At 45.1% G+C, this 22,400-nt stretch overlaps 1 protein-coding gene across 3 annotated transcripts in view; it reads left to right on the top strand.

Annotated features, from left to right (window-relative positions):
• Positions 1-22,400, top strand: part of LOC141072675 (ABC-type organic anion transporter ABCA8-like) — a 189,320-nt gene that overhangs the window by 160,920 nt on the left and 6,000 nt on the right. For all 3 annotated transcript variants that reach the window (XM_073559962.1, XM_073559961.1, XM_073559963.1), the window contains 8 exons: positions 3,513-3,626; positions 6,944-7,060; positions 12,248-12,307; positions 12,580-12,671; positions 13,288-13,381; positions 14,239-14,356; positions 14,494-14,585; positions 15,298-15,476. In XM_073559962.1, coding sequence (XP_073416063.1) covers positions 3,513-3,626; positions 6,944-7,060; positions 12,248-12,307; positions 12,580-12,671; positions 13,288-13,381; positions 14,239-14,356; positions 14,494-14,585; positions 15,298-15,476 — 866 coding nt within the window. The remainder of the gene's footprint in view (positions 1-3,512; positions 3,627-6,943; positions 7,061-12,247; positions 12,308-12,579; positions 12,672-13,287; positions 13,382-14,238; positions 14,357-14,493; positions 14,586-15,297; positions 15,477-22,400) is intronic.

Below are 22,400 nucleotides of genomic sequence, written 5' to 3'. Positions count from 1 at the left end.
AACCTAGAATATAAGACATATTTTCAGTTGTTTCACACTTTTTTGTTAATTATATAATTCCACATGTGTTAATTCATAGTTTTGCTGCCTTCAGAGTGAATCTACTATTTTCATAGTCATGAAAATAAAGAAAACTCTTTGAATGAGAAGGGGTGTCCAAACTTTTGGTCTGTACTGTACAGCACCATGGAATCAATGGTACTGTAAAAATAAATAGTAATAATATACAAGATATCTCCCAGCTATTGGTGCGTGCGCTGCCCCTTTAAGAATAGGGGAGCACGCATTCATTTAGGTGCTCCCCCAGGAAGCCTGTGTGACGTGCACAGACCAGGACACAGAGAACCATGACAGGGACCATGCCGCGCAGCCGGAGCAGTGAGTATGTTGGCATCAGTGCCTGGAGGAGAACGGGAAACCGCACAGGGGCACCAGCATCACCGTTACAGTACACTCTTTTACGCCCGCCCTTTCTTTAGGCCCACATGGACTCTCTGCCAAAGAAGAGGAGCCTGACTCATCTTCTTGGACTCCCACTACTTCTTTTAATGGCCACGTTCTCTCTAGTCCACTACAAGAAAGGTTACTTCATTCACCTTCTTCTTGGTTAGGATGCTTCTAACCATCAAGACATTCTCAGTGTAGCCCAAAGCTGGCATGGAAACAGGATCATTGCATTGCTGAGTCTCTCCCTGCCCAGCAAGACCAGCTACCACCTTAGAAGAATCGAAGACAGACTGGAGTTCTTCCACCTTGTTGGTGGATAGTAGGGACTTGGAAGAAGCCTCTGACTTGATGTCTTTATTAGCTGTCCACTTGGGAACAGGAGATACCCTTTCAGGGTCCAACTCCAAACTGCTGTCCATGAAGATATGTTCAGGAGGTTCCTGGGAGCAGGTCACTGGAACAATCGCTAGAACTGTATGGAGATATTGTCTCCGCTTCCCTTCTTTCAGAGATGGCCGTACAAGATGAATCGGTGACTAGCAGACCTGGTGGAGAAGGTGGCGACACAGTTGACCAAACTGGACGCACAGGGCCCAGACACCTCTAGTGACACGACTGTCTCCAACTAAGCACTTCACGAGATCTCCAATCTAGAAGGGGCTCATGAGTTCTCAGCCACAGAAGACTTAAGAGACATGGAAGAAGTAAACCAGAAAGCACATAGAAGGCGATTTTCTCCATATGCAACGCTCCTATCTGGAGATCTACTTTCTCAGTAACGACTTGAATGACTTCAGATAAAGCCTTTACTTTGATGGATGATACCCTCAATGGATTCTGGAGGCGTTAGACGGGCTGCACTCATTATTCTGCTGGTGGTGTCTCTGTGCACATATAGAGCTGCCACTAGGAATTTCAGGGCCCCATACTGGTAAAATTTTCGGGCCCCTTGAGAATCCGCCCATACTTCACCCCAGCTCTGCCTCCACCAAGCTCCGCCTTCACCCCTCGAACATTCCACAGTTCCAAAGCTCACTCTTGGCAAAACTCTACTTCTGCACTATGCCATCGCCAACTATACATTGCCAGTTCCCATCGAACACCATATCACAAGCATAGCTATCAGCCTTTTTCTGTGAAACTATTTTTTAAGCTGCCACCATGACAAGGAATACTCTTCTTTTGGCAGGGCCGTACTCTATTCTAACCTATTAAACAGTTCTTAAAATATCCAATACTCTTTTTAGGTATATTTTTATTTATTTTTCTTTAATGGAATGTGTCACATACATGTTTTAAAATGACCAATAATACCATATACAAGGGACAAATACTGCCACACCAAGCCCGGACCGCATATTACCACCAGAGAGTAACTGAATAATACCAGATACAGGGGACAAATACTGCAAGACCGTGATCAGATCACATTCAGTATTACCACCCCATAGTGACCGAATACTACCACATATAAGGAACAAATACCGTAACACCATGACCAGACTACATATTACCACCAAATAGTGACTGAATAATATCACTTACAGGGACAAATACCATCACACCATGGCTGGACCACATATTTCCACTACATAGTGTACAAATACTACCACATACAAGAAACAAATACTGCAACACCATGACCAGACCACATATTACACTCACTATTCTGCTGGTGCAGTCACTGTGTACATACATTACATTGCTTATCCTGTACTGATCCTGAGTTACATCCTGTATTATACTCCAGAGCTGCACTCACTATTCTGCTGGTGCAGTCACTGTGTACATACATTACATTACTTATCCTGTACTGATCCTGAGTTACATCCTGTATTATACTCCAGAGCTGCACTCACTATTCTGCTGGTGCAGTCACTGTGTACACACATTACATTACTTATCCTGTACTGATCCTGAGTTACATCCTGTATTATACTCCAGAGCTGCACTCACTATTCTGCTGGTGCAGTCACTGTGTACATACATTACATTACTTATCCTGTACTGACCCTGAGTTACATCCTGTATTATACTCCAGAGCTGCATTCACTATTCTGCTGGTGGAATCACTGTGTACATATATTACATTACTTATCCTGTACTGATTCTGAGTTACCTCCTGTATTATTCTCCAGAGCTGCACTCACTATTCTGCTGGTGCAGTCACTGTGTACATACATTACATTACTTATCCTGTACTGATCCTGAGTTACATCCTGTATTATTCTCCAGAGCTGCACTCACTATTCTGCTGGTGCAGTCACTGTGTACATACATTACTTATCCTGAACTGATTCTGAGTTACATCCTGTAATATTCTCCAGAGCTGCACTCACTGTTCTGCTGGTGCAGTCACTGTGTACATACATTACATTACTGATCCTGTACTGACCCTGAGTTACATCCTGTATTATACTCCAGAGCTGCACTCACTATTCGGCTGATGCAGTCACTGTGTGCATACATTACTTATCCTGTACTGATCCTGAGTTACATCCTGTATTATACTCCAGAGCTGCACTCACTATTCTGCTGGTGCAGTCACTGTGTACATACATTACATTACTGATCCTGTACTGATCCTGAGTTACATCCTGTATTATACCCCAGAGCTGCACTCACTATTCTGCTGGTGCAGTCATTGTGTACATACATTACATTACTGATCCTGTACTAATCCTGAGTTACATCCTGTATTATACCCCAGAGCTGCACTCACTATTCTGCTGGCGCAGTCACTATGTACATACATTACATTACTTATCCTGTACTAATCCTGAGTTACATCCTGTATTATACTCCAGAGTTGCACTCACTATACTCATAAGACAATCACTAGAACAAGCTTTGTGATGATTCTGAACAAGTAAGTAGTGATGGGAGATTCCAGATGAAAATGTGCAGAATTAAAAAATGCAGATCTGGAAATATAAAAAGGGCTGTGACGAGATAAATCATGACAAATATATGTATATATATATATAATATAGTAAGTTGCTCATGTTCTTCTGTTGCTTATATAAATCTTGGTTCATATGATGTGTTATGTTCTGTTTCTGTAGATCGTCAGCATCGTTGGATATAGCGCTGTGATGGTTTTCTACGTTTACCTATTTGCATTTATTTTGGGGAAGAATAAAACCCATTACGACAGCTGGTCCTTATTCTTTGCACTGGTAAGTCATTAGCAGAATAGAGAAGACATGTACAGCTGAAACCCTGTTCTGCGCGCTCCTATGATGTGGAAGCTCCTGTGATTTGCCATCACTCTATCTATAATATAACGGGCTAAGCGTCACTCTGTCCGGAACCTTTATAGACTGCGCAAGCGCGACGCGCCTGCGCAGTGTGGATCCAGACAGAATGAGGCATCCAGCGGTGAGGAGCGTGTATGGCGCCCAGAGATGGCGGTATGCGTACATACCGTGATCTCAGTCGCCATACTTACATACTTACCTGACCGGGAGGAGCGTTGCCGCGGCGCTTCTCCTCGGCCGGACACCGGGGCAGGAGTGCGGCCGGAATCGCGCATGCGCATAGCACGGCCCGGCTCCATTTTACTGAAGACACATTTGCAGTGTGTCTTCAGCAATATGGCGCCGGACAGCGCTATGGGCATGCGCGTACTTCAGCGCCACACTCCTCCCCCGGCCTCCAGCGGAATGTGACAGCGCTGGAGCACAGGAAAGAAGGGTGAGTATAAATGGGTTTTTTTTGTATGTGTGTAGTTTCATAGGGATGAGGGGGACCATATATATCAGGATAACGGGGTGAGGGGACCATGCATAGCAGTATTGGGGGGTGAGGGGACCATGCATACTACGAAAGGGGAGTGAGGGGACAATGCATACCACGAAAGGGGGGTGAGGGGACCATGCATACCACGAAAGGGGGGTGAGGGGACCATGCATACCACGAAAGGGAGGTGAGGGGACATGCATACCACGAAAGGGAGGTGAGGGGACCATGCATACCACGAAAGGGGGGTGAGGGGACCATGCATACCACAAAAGGGGGGTGAGGGGACCATGCATACCACGAAAGGGGGGTGAGGAGACCATGCATACCACAAAAGGAGGGTGAGGGGACCATGCATACCACGAAAGGGGGGTGAGGGGACCATGCATGCCACGAAAGAGGGGTGAGGGGACCATGCATACCACGAAAGGGGAGTGAGGGGACCATGCATACCACGAAAAGGGGGGTGAGGGGACCATGTATACCAGGATTGGGGGGTGAGGGGACCATTCATACCAGGATTGGGGGGTGAGAGGACCATGCATACCAGGATTGGGGGGTGAGGGGTAGCATGCATACCAGGATTGAGGGGTGACGGGACCATGCATACCAGGATTGGGGGATGAGAAGACCATGCATACCAGGATGGGGGGGTGAGAGGACCATGCATACCAGGATAGGGGGGTGAGAGGACCATGCATACCAGGATTGGGGGGTGAGAGGACCATGCATACCAGGATTGGGGGGTGAGGGGTAGCATGCATACCAGGATTGGGGGGTGAGGGGACCATGCATACCAGGATTGGGGGGTGAGAAGACCATGCATACCAGGATGGGGGGGTGAGAGGACCATGCATACCAGGATGGGGGGGGGGTGAGAGGACCATGAATACCAGGATAGGGGGGTGAGAGGATCATGCATACCAGGATAGGGGGGATGATAGAACCATGCATACCAGGATACAAGAGTGAGAGGACCATGCATACCAGGATAGGGGGGTGAGGGGATCATGCATCCCAGGATAGGGGGGTGAGAGGACCATGCATACCAGGATAGGGGGGGTGAGAGGACCATGCATACCAGAATTGGGGGGTGAGAGGACCATGCATACCAGGATTGGGGGGTGAGGGACCATGCATACCAGGATAGGGATAAGGGGATACCATGCATACCAGGATTGGGGGGTGAGGGACCATGCATACCAGGATAGGGATAAGGGGGTACCATGCATACCAGGATAGGGGGTGAGAGGACCATGCATACCAGGATAGGGGGGTGAGAGGACCATGCATACCAGGATTGGGGGGTGAGAGGACCATGCATACCAGGATTGGGGGGTGAGGGACCATGCATACCAGGATAGGTATAAGGGGGTACCATGCATACCAGGATAGGGTGGTGAGGGGACCATACATACCAGGATAGGGATAAGGGGTTACCATGCATACCAGGATGGGGGGGTGAGAGGACCATACATATCAGGATAGGGGGGGTGAGAGGACCATGCATACCAGGATTGGGGGGTGAGAGGACCATGCATACCAGGATTGGGGGGTGAGGGACCATGCATACCAGGATAGGTATAAGGGGGTACCATGCATACCAGGATAGGGTGGTGAGGGGACCATACATACCAGGATAGGGATAAGGGGTTACCATGCATACCAGGATGGGGGGGTGAGAGGACCATGCATACCAGGATAGGGGGGGTGAGAGGACCATGCATACCAGGATAGGGGGGGTGAGAGGACCATGAATACCAGGATAGGGGGGTGAGAGGATCAAGCATACCAGGATAGGGGGGTGAGAGAACCATGCATACCAGGATACAAGAGTGAGAGGACCATGCATACCAGGATAGGGGGGTGAGGGGATCATGCATCCCAGGATAGGGGGGTGAGAGGACCATGCATACCAGGATAGGGGGGTGAGAGGACCATGCATACCAGGATTGGGGAGTGAGGGACCATGCATACCAGGATAGGGATAAGGGGGATACCATGCATACCAGGATTGGGGGGTGAGGGACCATGCATACCAGGATAGGTATAAGGGGGTACCATGCATACCAGGATAGGGGGGTGAGAGGACCATGCATACCAGGATAGGGGGGTGAGAGGACCATGCATACCAGGATTGGGGGGTGAGAGGACCATGCATACCAGGATTGGGGGGTGAGGAACCATGCATACCAGGATAGGTATAAGGGGGTACCATGCATGCCAGGATAGGGTGGTGAGGGGACCATACATACCAGGATAGGGATAAGGGGTTACCATGCATACCAGGATTGGGGGGGTGAGGGGACAATGCATACCAGGATGAGGAATAGGGTGCCATGCTTACCAGGATTGGGCGGGTGAGGGTACCATGCATACCAGGATAGGGATGAGGGGTGCCATGCACAACAGGATAGGAGGGGGGCAGCACATACCAGGATGGGAGTCCATATACCAATAAAAATGCTCGCAACCCGGGCCTAGAACGGGTTCATAGCAAGTTTTGTATAATGTCATACCTCTGCTGTGATGTATGACCCCTTTGGACCTTGGGTGAATCGGTAACCTCTGTACCCCCGGTAACTTGACGATCATCCACAAAATACAAGATGGAGCTGTATATGGCATCTATGTACTATTGACCAAAGGATCCAGCCTCCCTGCATCCTCAACCCCCCCCCATATTACTAATGTTGGACAATTCCTTATAAAGCAATTCCATTACAATATGTCATTTCATTCTTCTCTCCTTCAGTCCGCCCTTCTTCCCTGGATGCTAGAGGACATAATCTCCAAATTCATTCCTGGGGAGATGCTGCTGTATACCTTCCTCTTTCCCAGCAGCAGCCTATGGGGAATCATACAGAACACAGTAAGTGAGATCTGAAACATAAGAAATATCTCTGATCCCACTGGTCCAGGATTTTTTTTCCCACAGCAGTGTGCAGTGCCAGGTAGCTTATCATTAACACTTCGTGATCCATATCGCTGTCTTGTTTCTTTTCCTTTTATTTTTTTGCTTGGCAAAAAGACAACAATAATGTGATTTCAGTTTTTTTTTTGTGCTTCAGCATTCACAGTATGGGATAAATATTCTGATATTTTATTAGTTCACTTACTCACAAAGAAACACAATGTTTTTGTTTTTTTATTTACGTTTTGGGAAAAGGTCATTATGAACTTTTTTATATATTTTTTTTTTTTGTCAAATCCCAGCAATCACTTGTACAGTGCACTGCAACACTGTAATATTACAGTGCACTGTAAAAGTACTGATCTACCGGCAGAATGTCTTAAAAGTAAAGACTTGGGGGTCTTAAGTAGGTCACTGTCTGTCATAAGCCTGCTGTTGGCACTGCTGGGGATGGGGGGAGGTTGGGTACCAGAAGGGACACATTGGGGGAAAAAAAAGGATTTAGTTCAGCTCACCCCTCATTGATGCTGCAGCAAGGACCGAGCAAGGACACGTCTCCACTTGGACGTCTTGGAATTCTTCACAGAAAAAGGAAAGTCCAGCTCAAGGAGTAAAATCCAAAATTTTCTTTATTTGTTTCATTAAAATACAAGCATGGCTGCTACCTCACAACATGGAATTTCACAGGGTTTTTTTTAGGGTTTGTATCAGTTCATATAAAGGACATGTCTACACCTGTGAACATTTGGCTTTCTTTTTATGAAGCAAACAAGAAAACAAACTAACTGAAAACTTCAGTGTGCATAACTATTCACACCCCTAAAGTCAGTATTTTGCAGAGCCTCGCTTTGCGGTAATTACACCTGCAAGGCACCAGCGGGGTTTTTTGCCCATTCCTCTAGACAAACCTGCTCCAGCTCCTTCAAGTTAGATAGTTTCCTCTGGTGAACAACAATCTTCAAGTCTGACCACAGATTCACAATTGGATTAAGGTCTGGGCTTTGACTGGGCCACACCAAAATATTTACACATTTCCCCTTAACCACTCGAGTGTTGCTTTAGCAGTATGCTTTGGGTCATTATCTTGTTGGAAGGAGGTCCTCTGTCCCAGTCTCAAATCACTGACAGACTGAAAAAGGTTTTGCTTAAGAATATCCAAAATCCCTGTATTTTGCACCATCCCATCTTCCCCTCAAATCAGACCATTTTCCCTGTCCTTGATACTGAAAAACATCCCCCACAGTATGATGCTGCTGCCACCATGTTTCACTGTGGGAATGGTGTTCTTGGGGTGACAAGCTGTGTTGGTTTGGTGCCAGACATAGCGTTTATCTTGGTGTCCAAAAACTTCAATTTTGGTCTCATCTGACCACAGCACCTTCGTTCATACATTTGAGGAGTCTCCCACATGTCTTTTGGCAAACTCAAAATAAACCTTACAATTTTTTTGTGTAAGTAAAGGCTTTTTTCTGCCCACTGTGAGGGGTTGACAGGCTTAGCTGCTCCTCGAGGTAGACTCAGGCACACGGGTGGTTAAAGTCTCTCAATGGTTTATTAACTCATAAACCAAAAAAAAACAAACAAAATGGTAACAGAAAAACAACCTGTCCAGCTCAAATGAAAATAAATAGTCCATACACAGTCCTGCCCAGCTCCTCTGGGACAACACATATGACAGTTCTCGCAGAAGCTAATGATCCGGAGGCTTGCTTCCTCCACACACACAGAGGAAAAAAAAACTGGCTGGACATTCAGGAGATATGGTGGGTAGCCATCCCACCCATCTCTGACCTACGCACCATGAAAGCCATGCCCATATAGCAACTGGATTGCTCTCAGCACATATCATGCTGGAGAAAACACATCACACAGCAAAGCAATCTTTGTGACACATATCTCCCCTCATGTATGACCCCAGTGACCCTGTCACACTACTTTTCCATAAAGGCCACCACTATGGAGTGTACGTCTTATTGTGGTCTTATGGACAGATACTCCAGACTTTACAGCTCCTTCGGGGTTATCCTTTGTCCCTATGCTGCCTGTCTGATTAATGCCCTCTCTGTCCAGGATGAGGGTTTTGGTGGGCGCCCTCTCTTGGCAGGTTTGTTGTGGCACCATGTTCTTTCCATTTGATGATAATGGATTTGATGGTCCTCCGGGAGTTCAGCAGAGATTGGGATATTTTTTTATAACCCAACCGTGACTGGTACTTCTCTACAACTTTATCCCTGACTTGTTTGGAGATCTCCTTGGTCTTCATGGTGTTTGGTTAGTGGTGCCTCTTGCTTAATGGTGTTGCTGCCTCTGTGGCCTTTCAGAAAATGTAAAGAGTATATACTGACAGACATGTGACACTTAGATTGTGCACAGGGGAACTTCCTTTCACTAATCATGTGATTTATGAAGGGAATTGCTAGCACCAGAATATTTTAGGGGACCTCGTTGCTAAAGTGGTGAATACATATAGTTGTGTGAAAGTGTTTGCCCCCTTCCTGATTTCCTATTCTTTTGCATGTTTATCAAACTTAAATGTTTCAGATCACCAAACAAATTTAAATATTAGACAAAGATAACACAAGTAATAATAAAGACTTTCATTTAGAAACTGCATTTTTTGTTTAAGGCAAAAAGAAATTCAAACCTACAGGGCCCTGTGTTAAAAAATGATTGCACCCCCCTTAAAACATAAATTAACTGTGGTTTATTACTTCCTTGGGAAGTTGAGTTCAATTTCCCTAGCCACACCCAGACCTGATTACTGCGACACCTATTCTCAATCAAGAAATCACTTAAATATGACCTGTCTGACAAAGTGAAGTAGACAAAAAGATCCTCAAAAGCTAGACATGCCACAAACCAAATCAATTCTGAAATAAATGAGAAACAAACTAATTGGGATCTATCAGTCTTGAAAAGGTTATAAAGCCTTTTCTCAAGTTTTGGGACTCCAACGAACCACAGTGAGAGCCATTATCCACAAATGGTGAAAACATGGCATAGTCGTGAACTTCCCAGGAGTGGCTGGCCAACCAAAATTACCCCAAGAGCACAGCAACGACTCATCAAAGAGGTCACAAAAGACTCCACAACAGCATCCAAAGAAATGCAGGCCTCACTTCCCTCAATTAAGATCAGTGTTCATGGCTCCAGCATAAGAAAGAGACTAGGCAAAAATGGCCTTCATGGCAAGATTCCAAGATGAAAGGCACTGCTGAGCAAGAAGAACATAAAGGCTCTTCTGAGTTTTGCCAGAAAATATTTTGATGATCACCAACCTTTTTGGGAGAATACTCTGTGGACTGACGAGACAAAAGTTGAACTTTTTGGAAGGTGTATTTCCCATCACATCTGGCATTGAAGTAGCACAGCATTTCAGAAAAGGAATATCATACCAACAATAAAATATTGTGGTGGCAGTATGATGGTCTGAAGCTATTTTGCTTCTTCAGGACCTGGAAGACTTGCTATAGAAAGTGAAACCATGAATTCTGCTGTCAACCAAAAACTCCTGAAGGAGAATGTCCGGCCATGTGTTCGTGACCTCAAGATGAAGTGCACTTGGGTTATGCAGCAGGACAATGATCCAAAACACACCAACAAGTCCACGTCTGAATGGCTTAAATAACAAAAAACAAAATGAAGACTTTGGAGTGGCCTAGTCAAAGTCCTGGCCTTAATCTGAATGAGATGCTGTTGCATGACCTTAAAAAGGCGGTTCATGCACGGAAACCCTCCAATGTGACTGAATTACAACAATTCTGCAGAGATGAGTGGCCAAAATTCCTCCAGAGCGCTGTAAAAGACTCATTGCCAGTTATTGCAAACGCTGGATTGCAGTTGTTGCTGTTAATGATGGCCCATCCAGTTATTAGGTTTAAGGGGCAATCACTTTTTCACACAGGGCCCTGTAGGTTTGGATATTTTTGTCCCTTGATAATAAAGACCTTCATTTAAAAACTGCATTTTGTGTTCACTTGTGTTATCTTTCTCTAATATTTACATTTGTTTCATGATTTGAAACGTTTAAGCGGGATAAACATGCAAAAGAATAGGAAATCGGGAAGGGGGAAAATATTTTTTCACACAACTGAATGTACATGCCAAGTTTTAGTTATTTGGTCCCATAAATTTAATTTATGACTAAATTTTTCTCACTTCACCAACTTAGACTATTTAGTGCTGATGCATCACACACAAATCGGATTACAAAAGTATTTAAACACAGATTGCAATGTAACAAAATAGGTAAAAAGCCAAGTGGGTGAATACTTTTGCAAGCCAATGTAAGGGATTATACTGGCGGTATTACACAGCCAGCACTCAGCTCCAGTGCTTTTTTCATATATTCAGCACACACATTTATGTAGCCAATGTAAAGGTATTTTCACATCACGACTTTATTTTGACAAGATTTTCCTAGGCTAAGCAGCTTCGGGAGTTTTTTCCTGGCTTTCCTGTCATTTTTTGCATTGATGTATTTTTCTTGTTGTTTGAACTATAAAGAGGGGGCTGCTTTCAAACAAAGCTGCCCAAAGCATGTCTTTTCATTTAACAGTTCATGGTTTCCGAACCCTGAAGAGGTTAAGGCTATGTGCACACACTGCAGAATCACCTGCGGGTTTTTTCCCGCGGAACCGCAGGTAAAACCGCAGGTAAAGTGACCTGCGGTTTTGCTGCGGTTTGGCCTGCGGTTTTGCCCTGCGGTTTCACACCTCTACTATGTTAAAGGTGTGAAACCGCAGCAGAATCCGCAGAAATAATTGACATGCTGCGGAAAAAAAACCGCAGCAAAACCGCGCGGAAAAAAATGCAGCGTGAGCACTGCGGTTTTGAAAACCTATAGGCTAACATGGTAAAGTGCCATGTCTGCGGAACTGCTGCGGTTCCGCAGGGCCAAAACCGCAGCGGATCCGCAGCAAAAACCGCAGCGTGTGCACATGACCTAAAAGTACACAGCAGGCGGAATCTGCCACTGAGGGGTGCATTGCCCCTTCGCACTGGCCTGGGTTCGCTGGGTGCTGATTGTTAATATGATGGAAAAGTCCTTTTTGGCATGCACGCAATGGTAAAAGCTGTAACCCTTTGCTTCCCATGCACATATCCATGTTAGTTATACTGTGAATTTTTTTTATTTCGCTCCAGATGTTTTACGATCTCGATCCTGATTCAGATTTTGCAGTCGATGGCTACATTGCCTTAATGGTGAGTATGCTTCTTACTACCAACATTATACACGGGGGCGTCCTGGTAAAATACCAATACCCGACTCCTGCAGCCTCATGCTTCAAGGGGGAACAGGGCAATGGTAAATCCAGATGTTTCCTTTCTTGAAGACTGCTCTGAATCCATGAAGTTTTTCCAAGTGCAGAACCACCAGTAGCACCAACCGGACACGAATCTTGCATGTTCTCACCATGTTCTTGTGCTTTCTACATCATTCCATTGACATCTCCACCTTTGTCTCCCACTTCCAGCCTTTGATTCATATCATCTTATTCTTCGGGATTCTGTGGGGCCTGGAATGGTTCTTCGGGAAGAAAACCATAAGGAGAGATCCAATTTTCAGGTTTTGTGCAATTCTTATTTTCCAGATGATTCAGATATCATTACCCATGAGTGAGGTCAGGACAGAACAGATGAAGCAGAGTCACTGTAAGAACATCATGGGGTTAATAGATCATTCTTCATTTTATGGCAGAAAACAGGCATATAGAAGTTGCCACATTTTTGTGCAAAAATTTAGCGAGTTTTGCGATCATGTGATTGCTGGGAGCCGGGAAGGAACAGGAGCTGCTGGATCTGAACAGAAATAGATCATCTCTGCAGTCTTCATCAGGAGGCTGAATTTGTCCTGTAACCGGGGCTAATATATCAGCCCCAGTTATAGGGGAAATCAAATAAAAATGTTTTTACATTTTATAATGCTCCCAAAAGGTGTATTATGATCTTATCTGGAGCACAATGTGTAAAATAAATGAATGGGGGAAAATGGACCGGTATTGAACTGGTTAACTAGCATGCAAGAAACTGTTCAGTGACACCCTCAGCTCTGCTACATCTGTAGTTTTGGACAAATATGTGATCAGAGGATACAGTCAGTGGGTGAGGTTAATAGAAAAAAAAACAGTACCCCAGTCTTTCATCACATCATTCGGCAAAATGGTTTCTTCCTGTCATTCTAGAACCTACAGGCAGAAAACCAAAGTGAAGGAAAACTCTGAGGCGCTGGAAGAACCTGAGGATGACACTATGTTGGCTTCCAGATGTGCAGAAGAGGTAATCATTCATAGACTGCAGACCTTGTGGTTGCTGGGTTCCAGGAGTTGGACTCAGTGATCAGCTGATTTGCGAGATTGCACCTCTTTAGAGACAGGGTTGTGTGTGAGAGTGGAGACTGGGTGTCCCTGAGGAGTCATACAGGGGAAATAATGCAAATACGTACTTTCCGGAAGGAGCTAAACTACCTCTCCTGTGCCTCTTATTGGATGCGGCTACTCTTTAAGATAATGTGTCATCTGTGAATTACTTAAAGGGGTTGTCCAGCTTTATTGCTAAAATTTGCAGTCACTCTATGTATACAGAGGTGTTATCAGTCACTGTACAGGAGGAGGAGGTGAGCTGTGACATCAGCTACTGTGAATGATGGATCCTGTGTTATCTACCGTATACAGAGGTGTTATCAGTCATTGTACAAGAGGAGGAGGTGAGCTGTGACATCTATTGTGAATGGTGGGTGCTGTGCAATCAGTATATAAAGGTGTTATCACTTATTGTACAATAAGGGGAGGAGGCGAGCTGTGACATCATTGATTGGTGGTGCTATCTGCTGTACAAGAGGTGTAATCAGTCTTCTGTAGAAAACTGGAAGCGTGAGTCCAGCATTAGCCCTTGTGGCCGATGAGAAAATTGCTAGATTTGATTTTTTTTTTTTCATACACGGTGACAAAATAATTAAGAAAAAATAAATTATATAATAATGTATATATTACATAAATATATATTTATACTGAATTCAATATAAACATTCCATTGAAACAACTGGTCATGTGTTGAGGACACACCCTATCGGCAAATAGTATCTAGAACGGAATTACCGGCCCTAGAAATGATTTTCTACTTCTTTCTCTTTTTAGAAGCCAGTGATTATTGTCGACAACCTGCGCAAAGAATATTTGGTCAGGAGGGGCTGCTCCCGGCTCCGGAAAAAGACCAAAGTAGCAATGAGAAACATTTCATTTCACGTCAAAAAAGGTTTGTTTCAATGATTATTTTTACAACTTTGCTGAAATGTAATATTTTATAGTTCCATTATCCAAAGGCAAAGTTACCCTCCATGACTGATGTGCAGGATGATCTGAGTGATTGTCCCCTTGTCTTTGTATGTAAAGGTGAGGTGCTTGGTCTATTAGGACCCAATGGAGCAGGGAAAACCACATCTGTGTACGTGCTGGCGGGCGAGGAGGAACCAACTGCAGGAAATGTGAGTATGCTCAGGGTCCGGAGAGGTTGATAAATGTGGGGAAAAAAACGGAAAATACAAAAGACGCAGTGATAGGTCCATATTAGAGAATTGCGTACACTGCTCCTATATCCTGTAGATAGGTTGTGGGTAGTAATGAGCAAACCTGCCAAATTTACCTACAAGACCCCACTGGTGGCGAATAGTGATAAGCGCAAGTCCTCGTTACTCGAGTTTTCCCAGGGTGCTCGGGTACGCACCGAGTATCGCGGGTGCTGGAGTGACATGTTTGAGTCTACCCAGCCGCATGTGTAGTGGCTATTAGACAACTACAAACAAGCAGGGATTTGTGCTGGACCCCACTCATATGTCCGTGTTTGTCAGGCAATCCCCGCATGTTTTGTGGTTGTCTAACAGCCACTAAACGGCCGAGTAGACTCGAACATGTCACTCCAGCACCCGCGATACTCGGTGCGTACCCGGGCACCCTGTGCAAACTCGAGTAACGAGGCCTTGCACTCATCACTAGTTATGAATATTGCCGTGTCGCATCACTCAAGAACTAGTTGATGCCGGCTACAACCTAAGATCCGGAAGAGAACGTCCATCGTGACACCTGAGAAAAGAAAGCACCAAAGCCACAGGAAGGATTGGATGAGGAGCTGCATTGGCGGGAGTGCAGAATGGACACAATGCCCGCCATCGCTGTACAGTAATCCATCATTATTTACAGGTAGAGCTGTGCGGTGTCGGATCTCCCGTGTCCCATAAGACAGATGAGTCCACTGGGTTTCTTGGCTACTGTCCTCAGATGAGCCCCTTGTGGCCGAGCTTGACCGTACGTGAACATCTCGAGATTTATGCTGCTGTGAAGGGTCTGCGGAAGGAAGACGCAGATGTGGCCATTAGACGGTAAGCAATGGCCATCATGCGTCCTATATGAAGGGTAGCATGCACATTACGTGGCAGCATAAATGTACTGTGTATTCTGTAATCTTGGCATTCTCCATGCTTGCACATATATGAAGTGGCCACTAGAGGTCAGTATGTCACAGTAGCATGTAACTAGTGGGATTCACAGGCTGTGTCCCCCAGGCTGCATGGTCCTAAGGACTGTTCTTCTAACCTTTCAGTACTGGGTATTTTTCATTTTTGGCACTTTGATTTTTTTCTCTCTCATTCTTCCAAGAGTTATAACTTTTATATTTTTCTAATGACATAGCCGTATTAGGCTTGTTCTTTTGCCGGAGGAGCAGTAGTTTTAAATGACACCATTTACTTTATCATATAAAGTAGCAGGAAATGGGTGAATAAAAATCCAAGTGCTGCAAAATGGTGCAAAACATGCAATTCTGCCATTGCTTTTAAGGGTTTGCTTTCACTGTTCTCCTTGTGCAGTAACATGATTCCCCGGATCGGTACTATTACAGTAGGGGAGGACATATCGTTGTTGTAACCTGTGCACAAGCATAAGTATTTCATACACTGTGCATAAGTATTTCATAGACTTCCGAATTTGCATGTTTTCCACCTACAAAGAATGGAGAGGGCTGTGATTTTAAGCGCAGATATACTTCAACTGTGAGACAGAATCTTAAAAATTATCCAGAAAATCACATTGCATGATTTTTACATAACTAATTAGCATTTTATTGCATGAAATAAGTATTTGATACAATAGAATAACAGAACTTAATATTTGGTATAGGAACTTTTTGTTTTCAATTACAGAGGTCAGACGTTTCCTGTAGTTCTCGACCAAGTTTGCGCACACTGCAGCAGGGATTTTTGCCCACTCCTCCATACAGATCTTCTCCAAATCTATCAGTTTTCAGGGCTGTCACTGGGCAACATTGAGTTTCAGCTCCCTCCAAAGATTTTCTATTGGGTTCATGTCTGGAGACTGGCTAGGCCACTCCAGGACCTTGAAATGCTTCTTACAGAGCTACTCCTTAGTTGTCCTGGCTGTGTGTTTCGGCTCATTGTCATGCTGAAAGACACAGTCCATGACCCATCTTCAATGCTCTTACTGAGGGAAGGAGGTTGTTAGCCAAAATCTCACTATCTAAGACCCCATCCATCCTCCCTTCAATACGGTGCAGCCATCCTGTCACCTTTGCAGAAAAGCATCCCCAAAGTATGTTTCCCCCACCTTGCTTCACGGTAGGGACAGTTTTTGGGGTTGTACTCATCCTTCATCCTCCAAACACGACGAGTGGAGTTGATTGCAAAAAGCTGTATTTTGGTCTTATCTGACCACATGACGTTCTCCAATGCCTCCTGTGGATCATCCACATGGTCATTGGCAAACTTCAAACGAGCCTGGACATGTGCTGGTGTGAGTAGGGGGACCTTGCGTGCCCTGCAGGATTTTAATCCATGATGGCGTAGTGTGTTACTAACGGTAACATTTGAGACTGTGGTCCCAGCTCTATTCAGGCTATTGACCAAGTCCACCAATGTAGTTCCACACCGACTCCTGACCTCTCTTAAAATCTTCTTTACCCCACAAGGCGAGATCTTGCATGGAGCCCCAGACCAAGGAAGACTGACAATCATCTTGTTTTTTCAATTTTCTAATAATTGTGCCAACAGTTGTTGCCTTCTCACCAAGCTGCTTGCCTATTATCCTGTAGCCAACCCAGCTTTGTGCAGGTCTACAATTTTGTCTTTTATACAGATAACAAGTTCCAATAGGTGCAATTATTACTGGTAACGAGTGCAGAGTAGGAGAGATTCTTAAAGAAAAACAGAGGTCTGTGAGAGCCAGAATTCTTGCTGGTTGGTAGGTAATCAAATACTTATTTAATGCAATAAAATGCAATTTAATTATTTAAAAATCTTACAATGTGATTTTGTGGATTTTATTTTTAGATTCTGTCTCTAACAGTTGAAGTGTACCCACGATAAAAATTATACACCTCCCCACAGAAAGTTATTATTAAAGGGATATTTGGGTTTCTGGTGACATTTATGGAAAACGTAAAAAGTTGACGCTACAGTGATATTTTAGCATGAAAGTCAAGCATTTAAGTACAAGCATGCAATGGTGATTTCCTCATCTCAGACAATTTATTGAAGCCAAAGCCAACAACAGTAGTGGGTATACCCCAACAAAAAATGGCAATGTCTCAGTAACTTATCATGTGGCCTTGAGCATCAATTACAGCTTTACAATGACGTTTCATGCTGTTCACCAGTCAAGTTATTGTCTGCTGAGGCATCCCACTCTTCTTGAAGGGTGGCCCTCGGGCCATTGAGGTTCTGGGGTACAGAGTTAGGCCGGGGTCACACTAACCGAAGCAAAATACGGTCCGTACTTTCTATGTGTAATACGGAGAAATGTCCCCTTAATAGTGCTCCGTATGTAATCCGTAATCAAGGTGTGGTCGCGTATTTTGCGCATGTAAGCATCCGTATGTAATCCGTATGGCAAGATTTTCTCGCAGGCTGGCAAAATGGATATTTAACGGTTTTGAGGCCGGCAAACTAAATCATCAGCCTACACCCTATTTATTGGCTCTTTAACAGGTGGCTGCCTCCATTCTGTCCATTTTTGACCTTGCCTTGTCTAGGTGTGTTGGTGTTGTATGGCCAACATGACAGACAGTCTGAGTTTCAATACAACTGAGCAGGTTCTCTTCAACTGGCTTTTGTCACACCGCTTTGGTCAGCCATACCCAGTGATAGTGGATCCGCGGAGGAGACGCATGTGGGTCTATTCACTTTTGAGGAAACGACTCACAAGAGGTCATTTCCACCACCTCTATTCTTTTCTGCGGGCTCATCCGGAAAATATTTTTCAATACTGTAGCATGAGCCTTGCAACATTTGATCTTCTCTTGGAGACAGTACGCGCTGGGATAACCTTTCAGGACACAAGGATACGCAAAGCTATATCTGCAGAGGAGCGACTTCTACTCACATTACGGTATGTACTATACAACCACATTCTCTATGTTCATGATATGTTGCCCAAAGTATTTGTATTTTCGGATTGGGGTGCGTTTTTTTGGCCTCATCTTAGTCCAGATATATTTAAACTTAGAGACCAGAATGTTATGTCTAATATATACTGAATATCACGTAATTATTATGCTTGAAAAAATACCTGTGTTATTAGATATGAAAACAAAAACGTTTTGTTATGTAGCTGTTGTTTTTCTCAGTTTTGGATTCTAAATGTAACATTTCTGTTGTTCTTCAGCTTCCTGTCCACTGGCCTGTCTTATGCCGCCCTCCACCATGAGTTTCTCATTGGAAGATCTACCATACAGGTCGACATGTAGTGAAATCTGGTCAAGACTACATCAACTCGTCATGCCCGAGCCCAGGATGGAAGACTGGTTGAGGATCTCAAGGGACTTTGAGAAGGAATGCCAGTTTCCAAATTGTATTGGAGCCCTGGATGGCAAACATATCCGGGTGCGTAAGCTGCCGAACTCAGGCTCCCAATTCCTCAATTATAAGCAATTTTTTTCTGTTGTATTGTTGGCTCTGGTAGACCCTCAATACAAGTTTATAATTGTCGACATTAGGGCCTATGGAAGGACAGGAGACTCAAGAGTCTTCAATACTTCCATTATGGGTCGGCGGCTACGCACCAACCAGTTGGATCTACCCCCCCCCACGCCAGCTACCAGGCTCAACTCAAGAATCAGTCCCTTATGTCCTTGTGGCAGATGAGGCGTTTTAGTTAACGCGCAATGTAATGAGGCCATATCCCTGGCGCTACCTGGACCACCGGCGCAGAATTTTTAACTTGCGCCTATCACGTGCTCGGCGACTGGTGGAGTGTTCCTTTGGCATTCTTTGTGCCAAATGACGGGTACTCCAGTCTGCCATTCAGCTGAGTGAACAAAATGTGAATGAAGTAATCAAAGCATGTGTCGTTCTTCATAACTTCACCAGGATACATGATTGTTCTTCCTCTGCTGGTGTTGTGCGTAGGGCGAGACCACATGTCAACCCTCAACGTAGACCGCTTTCTGGTCTCAAAGTGCGTAATATTTTCACAAATTATTTTATGTCACCTGAGGGGGAAACTTCTTAGCAAGAGCATGCTGTGTCTGTTATAAATTTTTGCTTTTTGTCTGTGTTAATATATATATTTCAAAACTGTTTCTCACACTGTGTAATTGCCTTGGTAAGCATATGTTAGTATGTTGTGAACTTTTTCCATAATTGAGACAGAGACGTAAAATAGTGTTGACAAATTTTTACTTTTGCCATTTTTGGGGGGGATTTTTTTCAACCCATATTATAGCCATATGGTAAATGTGGCAATGGGCCAAAGTGGCATTTTTGCAGATTTGCAAAGTTACAACCAACACATTTGCTGAACCCAATAAAACAAAAGCACTAAATTATGCAAGAACAATATTCCAACATTACAAATGGTGGTAGGTCGGGGGAGGAGAAGGCGGACGACCAGCCTGTTTGCTGCTGGCTATTTTGCCCAACTTGGCCAACGTCCTGTGTGGGGGCATACTGTTGCCTATGATGTGGGTAGTGTACTGCCTCCTGTGATTGTGGTGGGTACTGGGCTGACTGAAACTGGAGTGGGGCCTCTTGTTGGGGCTGGTAGGCCCGTGTCTCATACCCACCAAAATAGCCATGTCGTCCCACACCAGGTTGGGACCAGCCTCAAACACTGGGTGGTAACAAGTGGCCATATTGATGAGGTTGGCTAGAGGCAGACATATGTGGCTGCTGTGGGCAAAGTTGGGTAGGGGGAGGAAGGGGGTGAGGTGTAGGCCCACGTGTTGGAGGATCCTCAGAGCCTGATTGAGCAAACATGTGTGTGGGGGGTCTAAGGTGCGTCAGATTCCTTGGGGAAAGCTTCCACCTCTCCAGATATTCAAATAACTCATATGAGGTATTGGGGTGAGTGCTTGCGTCAAGCAGGATGTGAAAACATCCTCGAATACGTAGGGGAAGGGACCGAAGATACCGGGCCAGGTGGCGTGAGTACGCCTCCTCCCCATCATCATTATTAACTCGAGAAAGATAGTTCAGTACCCCAGTGTCAACATTGGTACGGGTAACTTGGGCAGGGATCTGGCGCCTTCTTCTTCCTCACCGGGATGGTCCAGCAGGCTGTGGGGAGCCCTGTAGCTGGGCAGTTGGGCTGCTGCTGATGTTGCCCTGCACATCCTGTATGGCGGATGGTGCTGCAGCAGACAGTCCTGCTTGTGGATGTGGTCCTGGTGGTGGGGTTTGTGGTGCAGGTCCACATGCAAGGGCAGGCGCTGGGTTATCAGGGGAAGAAACTTGACCCATGCTTCTTGAAGGGGGAGAAGATGGGCCAGCCACCTCTTCCCCTACAACCAAAGGATCTGTGATGGACTCTGTATCTGACCCAGTTTCCCTTTCCGTAAGGTTTGACTGAGTTTTGTTATGAAATATAACATAGCCAAAATTCAAAACATGAGTTTTGGCCCTGTAAAGTATCTGTGTAATGTGGTGTGAGGTATATACTTATGGTCTCAGATCCAGAATTGGAGCCAGGAAGAAGAGGCGATCATAATAAACATATTTGCGCTTTGTGTGGCCCGCATCACCACTCCTGGCCCGCTGCTGACATTCCCGCCTGTACTGGTCGCGGATGCTGCGCCAGCATCTCATCACATCCTCAACTGCAATGTGAGAGAAAATATTGTACATTTCACAAATTTGCAAAATTACCTTTACAAAAAGTAACATAGTCAGGTGGCCTTCTAGGGTGTGCTTTCTACCCAGGGTGGCATATATAATTGGGGCATCCAGGCCAGATACAGTGTCACAATAGCTCAGGGGTCAAGTAACTACTCCTAAATTGGTTGCCTAGGAGGATGAGGAGCTTGTGGACAGGGACCAATTAAGTCAGGGTAAAACAATGGTTCAAATAAAAATCTACACGCCTCAAGAGGCAAAAAGTCCAAGCACAGGAAGGGGGGAGGGGGCCTTAATCCAAATGGCTTTTTTGATGTGAGGTACCTTTAAACCCTTTTTTGGTAGTACTTACTCATTTGCTGCTGCTCCTCACGTGGCCGGTCACCAAAATCATGGAACATCTGGCGACATATTCGCCTCCATGACACCTCCTTTCTTGCCCGGCTGAGATAATGGGCATCACGTTGGTCCCAGATTTCCAGCCGCTCCTGCACTAATACAATAAGCATCTCCACATTGAGGTAGTAGGGTGCCATGATGCTCCGTGGAGGCGTACTTCCTGGATGTCTGGAGTACTTTTTGAGCTAATTAGCATGTCTAAGCTTCCTGATTATTGGTTGGCCCATTTTCTGGCACCTGCCAAAGTCCTGCGTATTTCTCGCAAGTCACACGTGTGGTCCGTGTGTAATGCATTGTTTTTGCGCACCCATAGACTAGCATTGGCATACTACGGGCGTAGAACGCTGACAATCGCAGCATGCTGCGATTGGTACGGACCATAGAATTTGAGTGAGAAATATACGGCTAATGGGAGCTGCCCCATAGAGAATCATTGGTCCGTGTGCAATGCGTGGTTTTTACGCCTCTCACTCGTCCATATTTCTCTCTTGTGTGACCCCGGCCTTAAGAGTCTTTACACGGCGACTCAGCTAGTTCCATAGGTTTTCTATGGGATTCAGGTCTGGAAAGTGAAGGCCAATCCATTTGAGGTACCTCAGACTCCAGCAGTCGTTCTGTAATGATGCAACCTCAATGAGCTGGAAAATTGTTCGTGAAGATGAAATTAGGCCTGTGCTATTCATGGCAGATGGACGATGACTAGGTTAATGATGTTATTCAAGTAGTAGAGGTTGTCACTGTACTATTCACAAAGTGTAGGGCAGTTTTGAATTGACTAGACAC

Source organism: Dendrobates tinctorius, unplaced genomic scaffold (assembly GCF_039654945.1).
Source record: "Dendrobates tinctorius isolate UK_male_01 unplaced genomic scaffold, ASM3965494v1 ptg000014l, whole genome shotgun sequence".
NCBI classification, from domain to species: Eukaryota; Metazoa; Chordata; class Amphibia; order Anura; family Dendrobatidae; genus Dendrobates; species Dendrobates tinctorius.
Note: the sequence above shows the minus strand (reverse complement) of the source record. Positions and strands in the feature narration are given on the sequence as shown.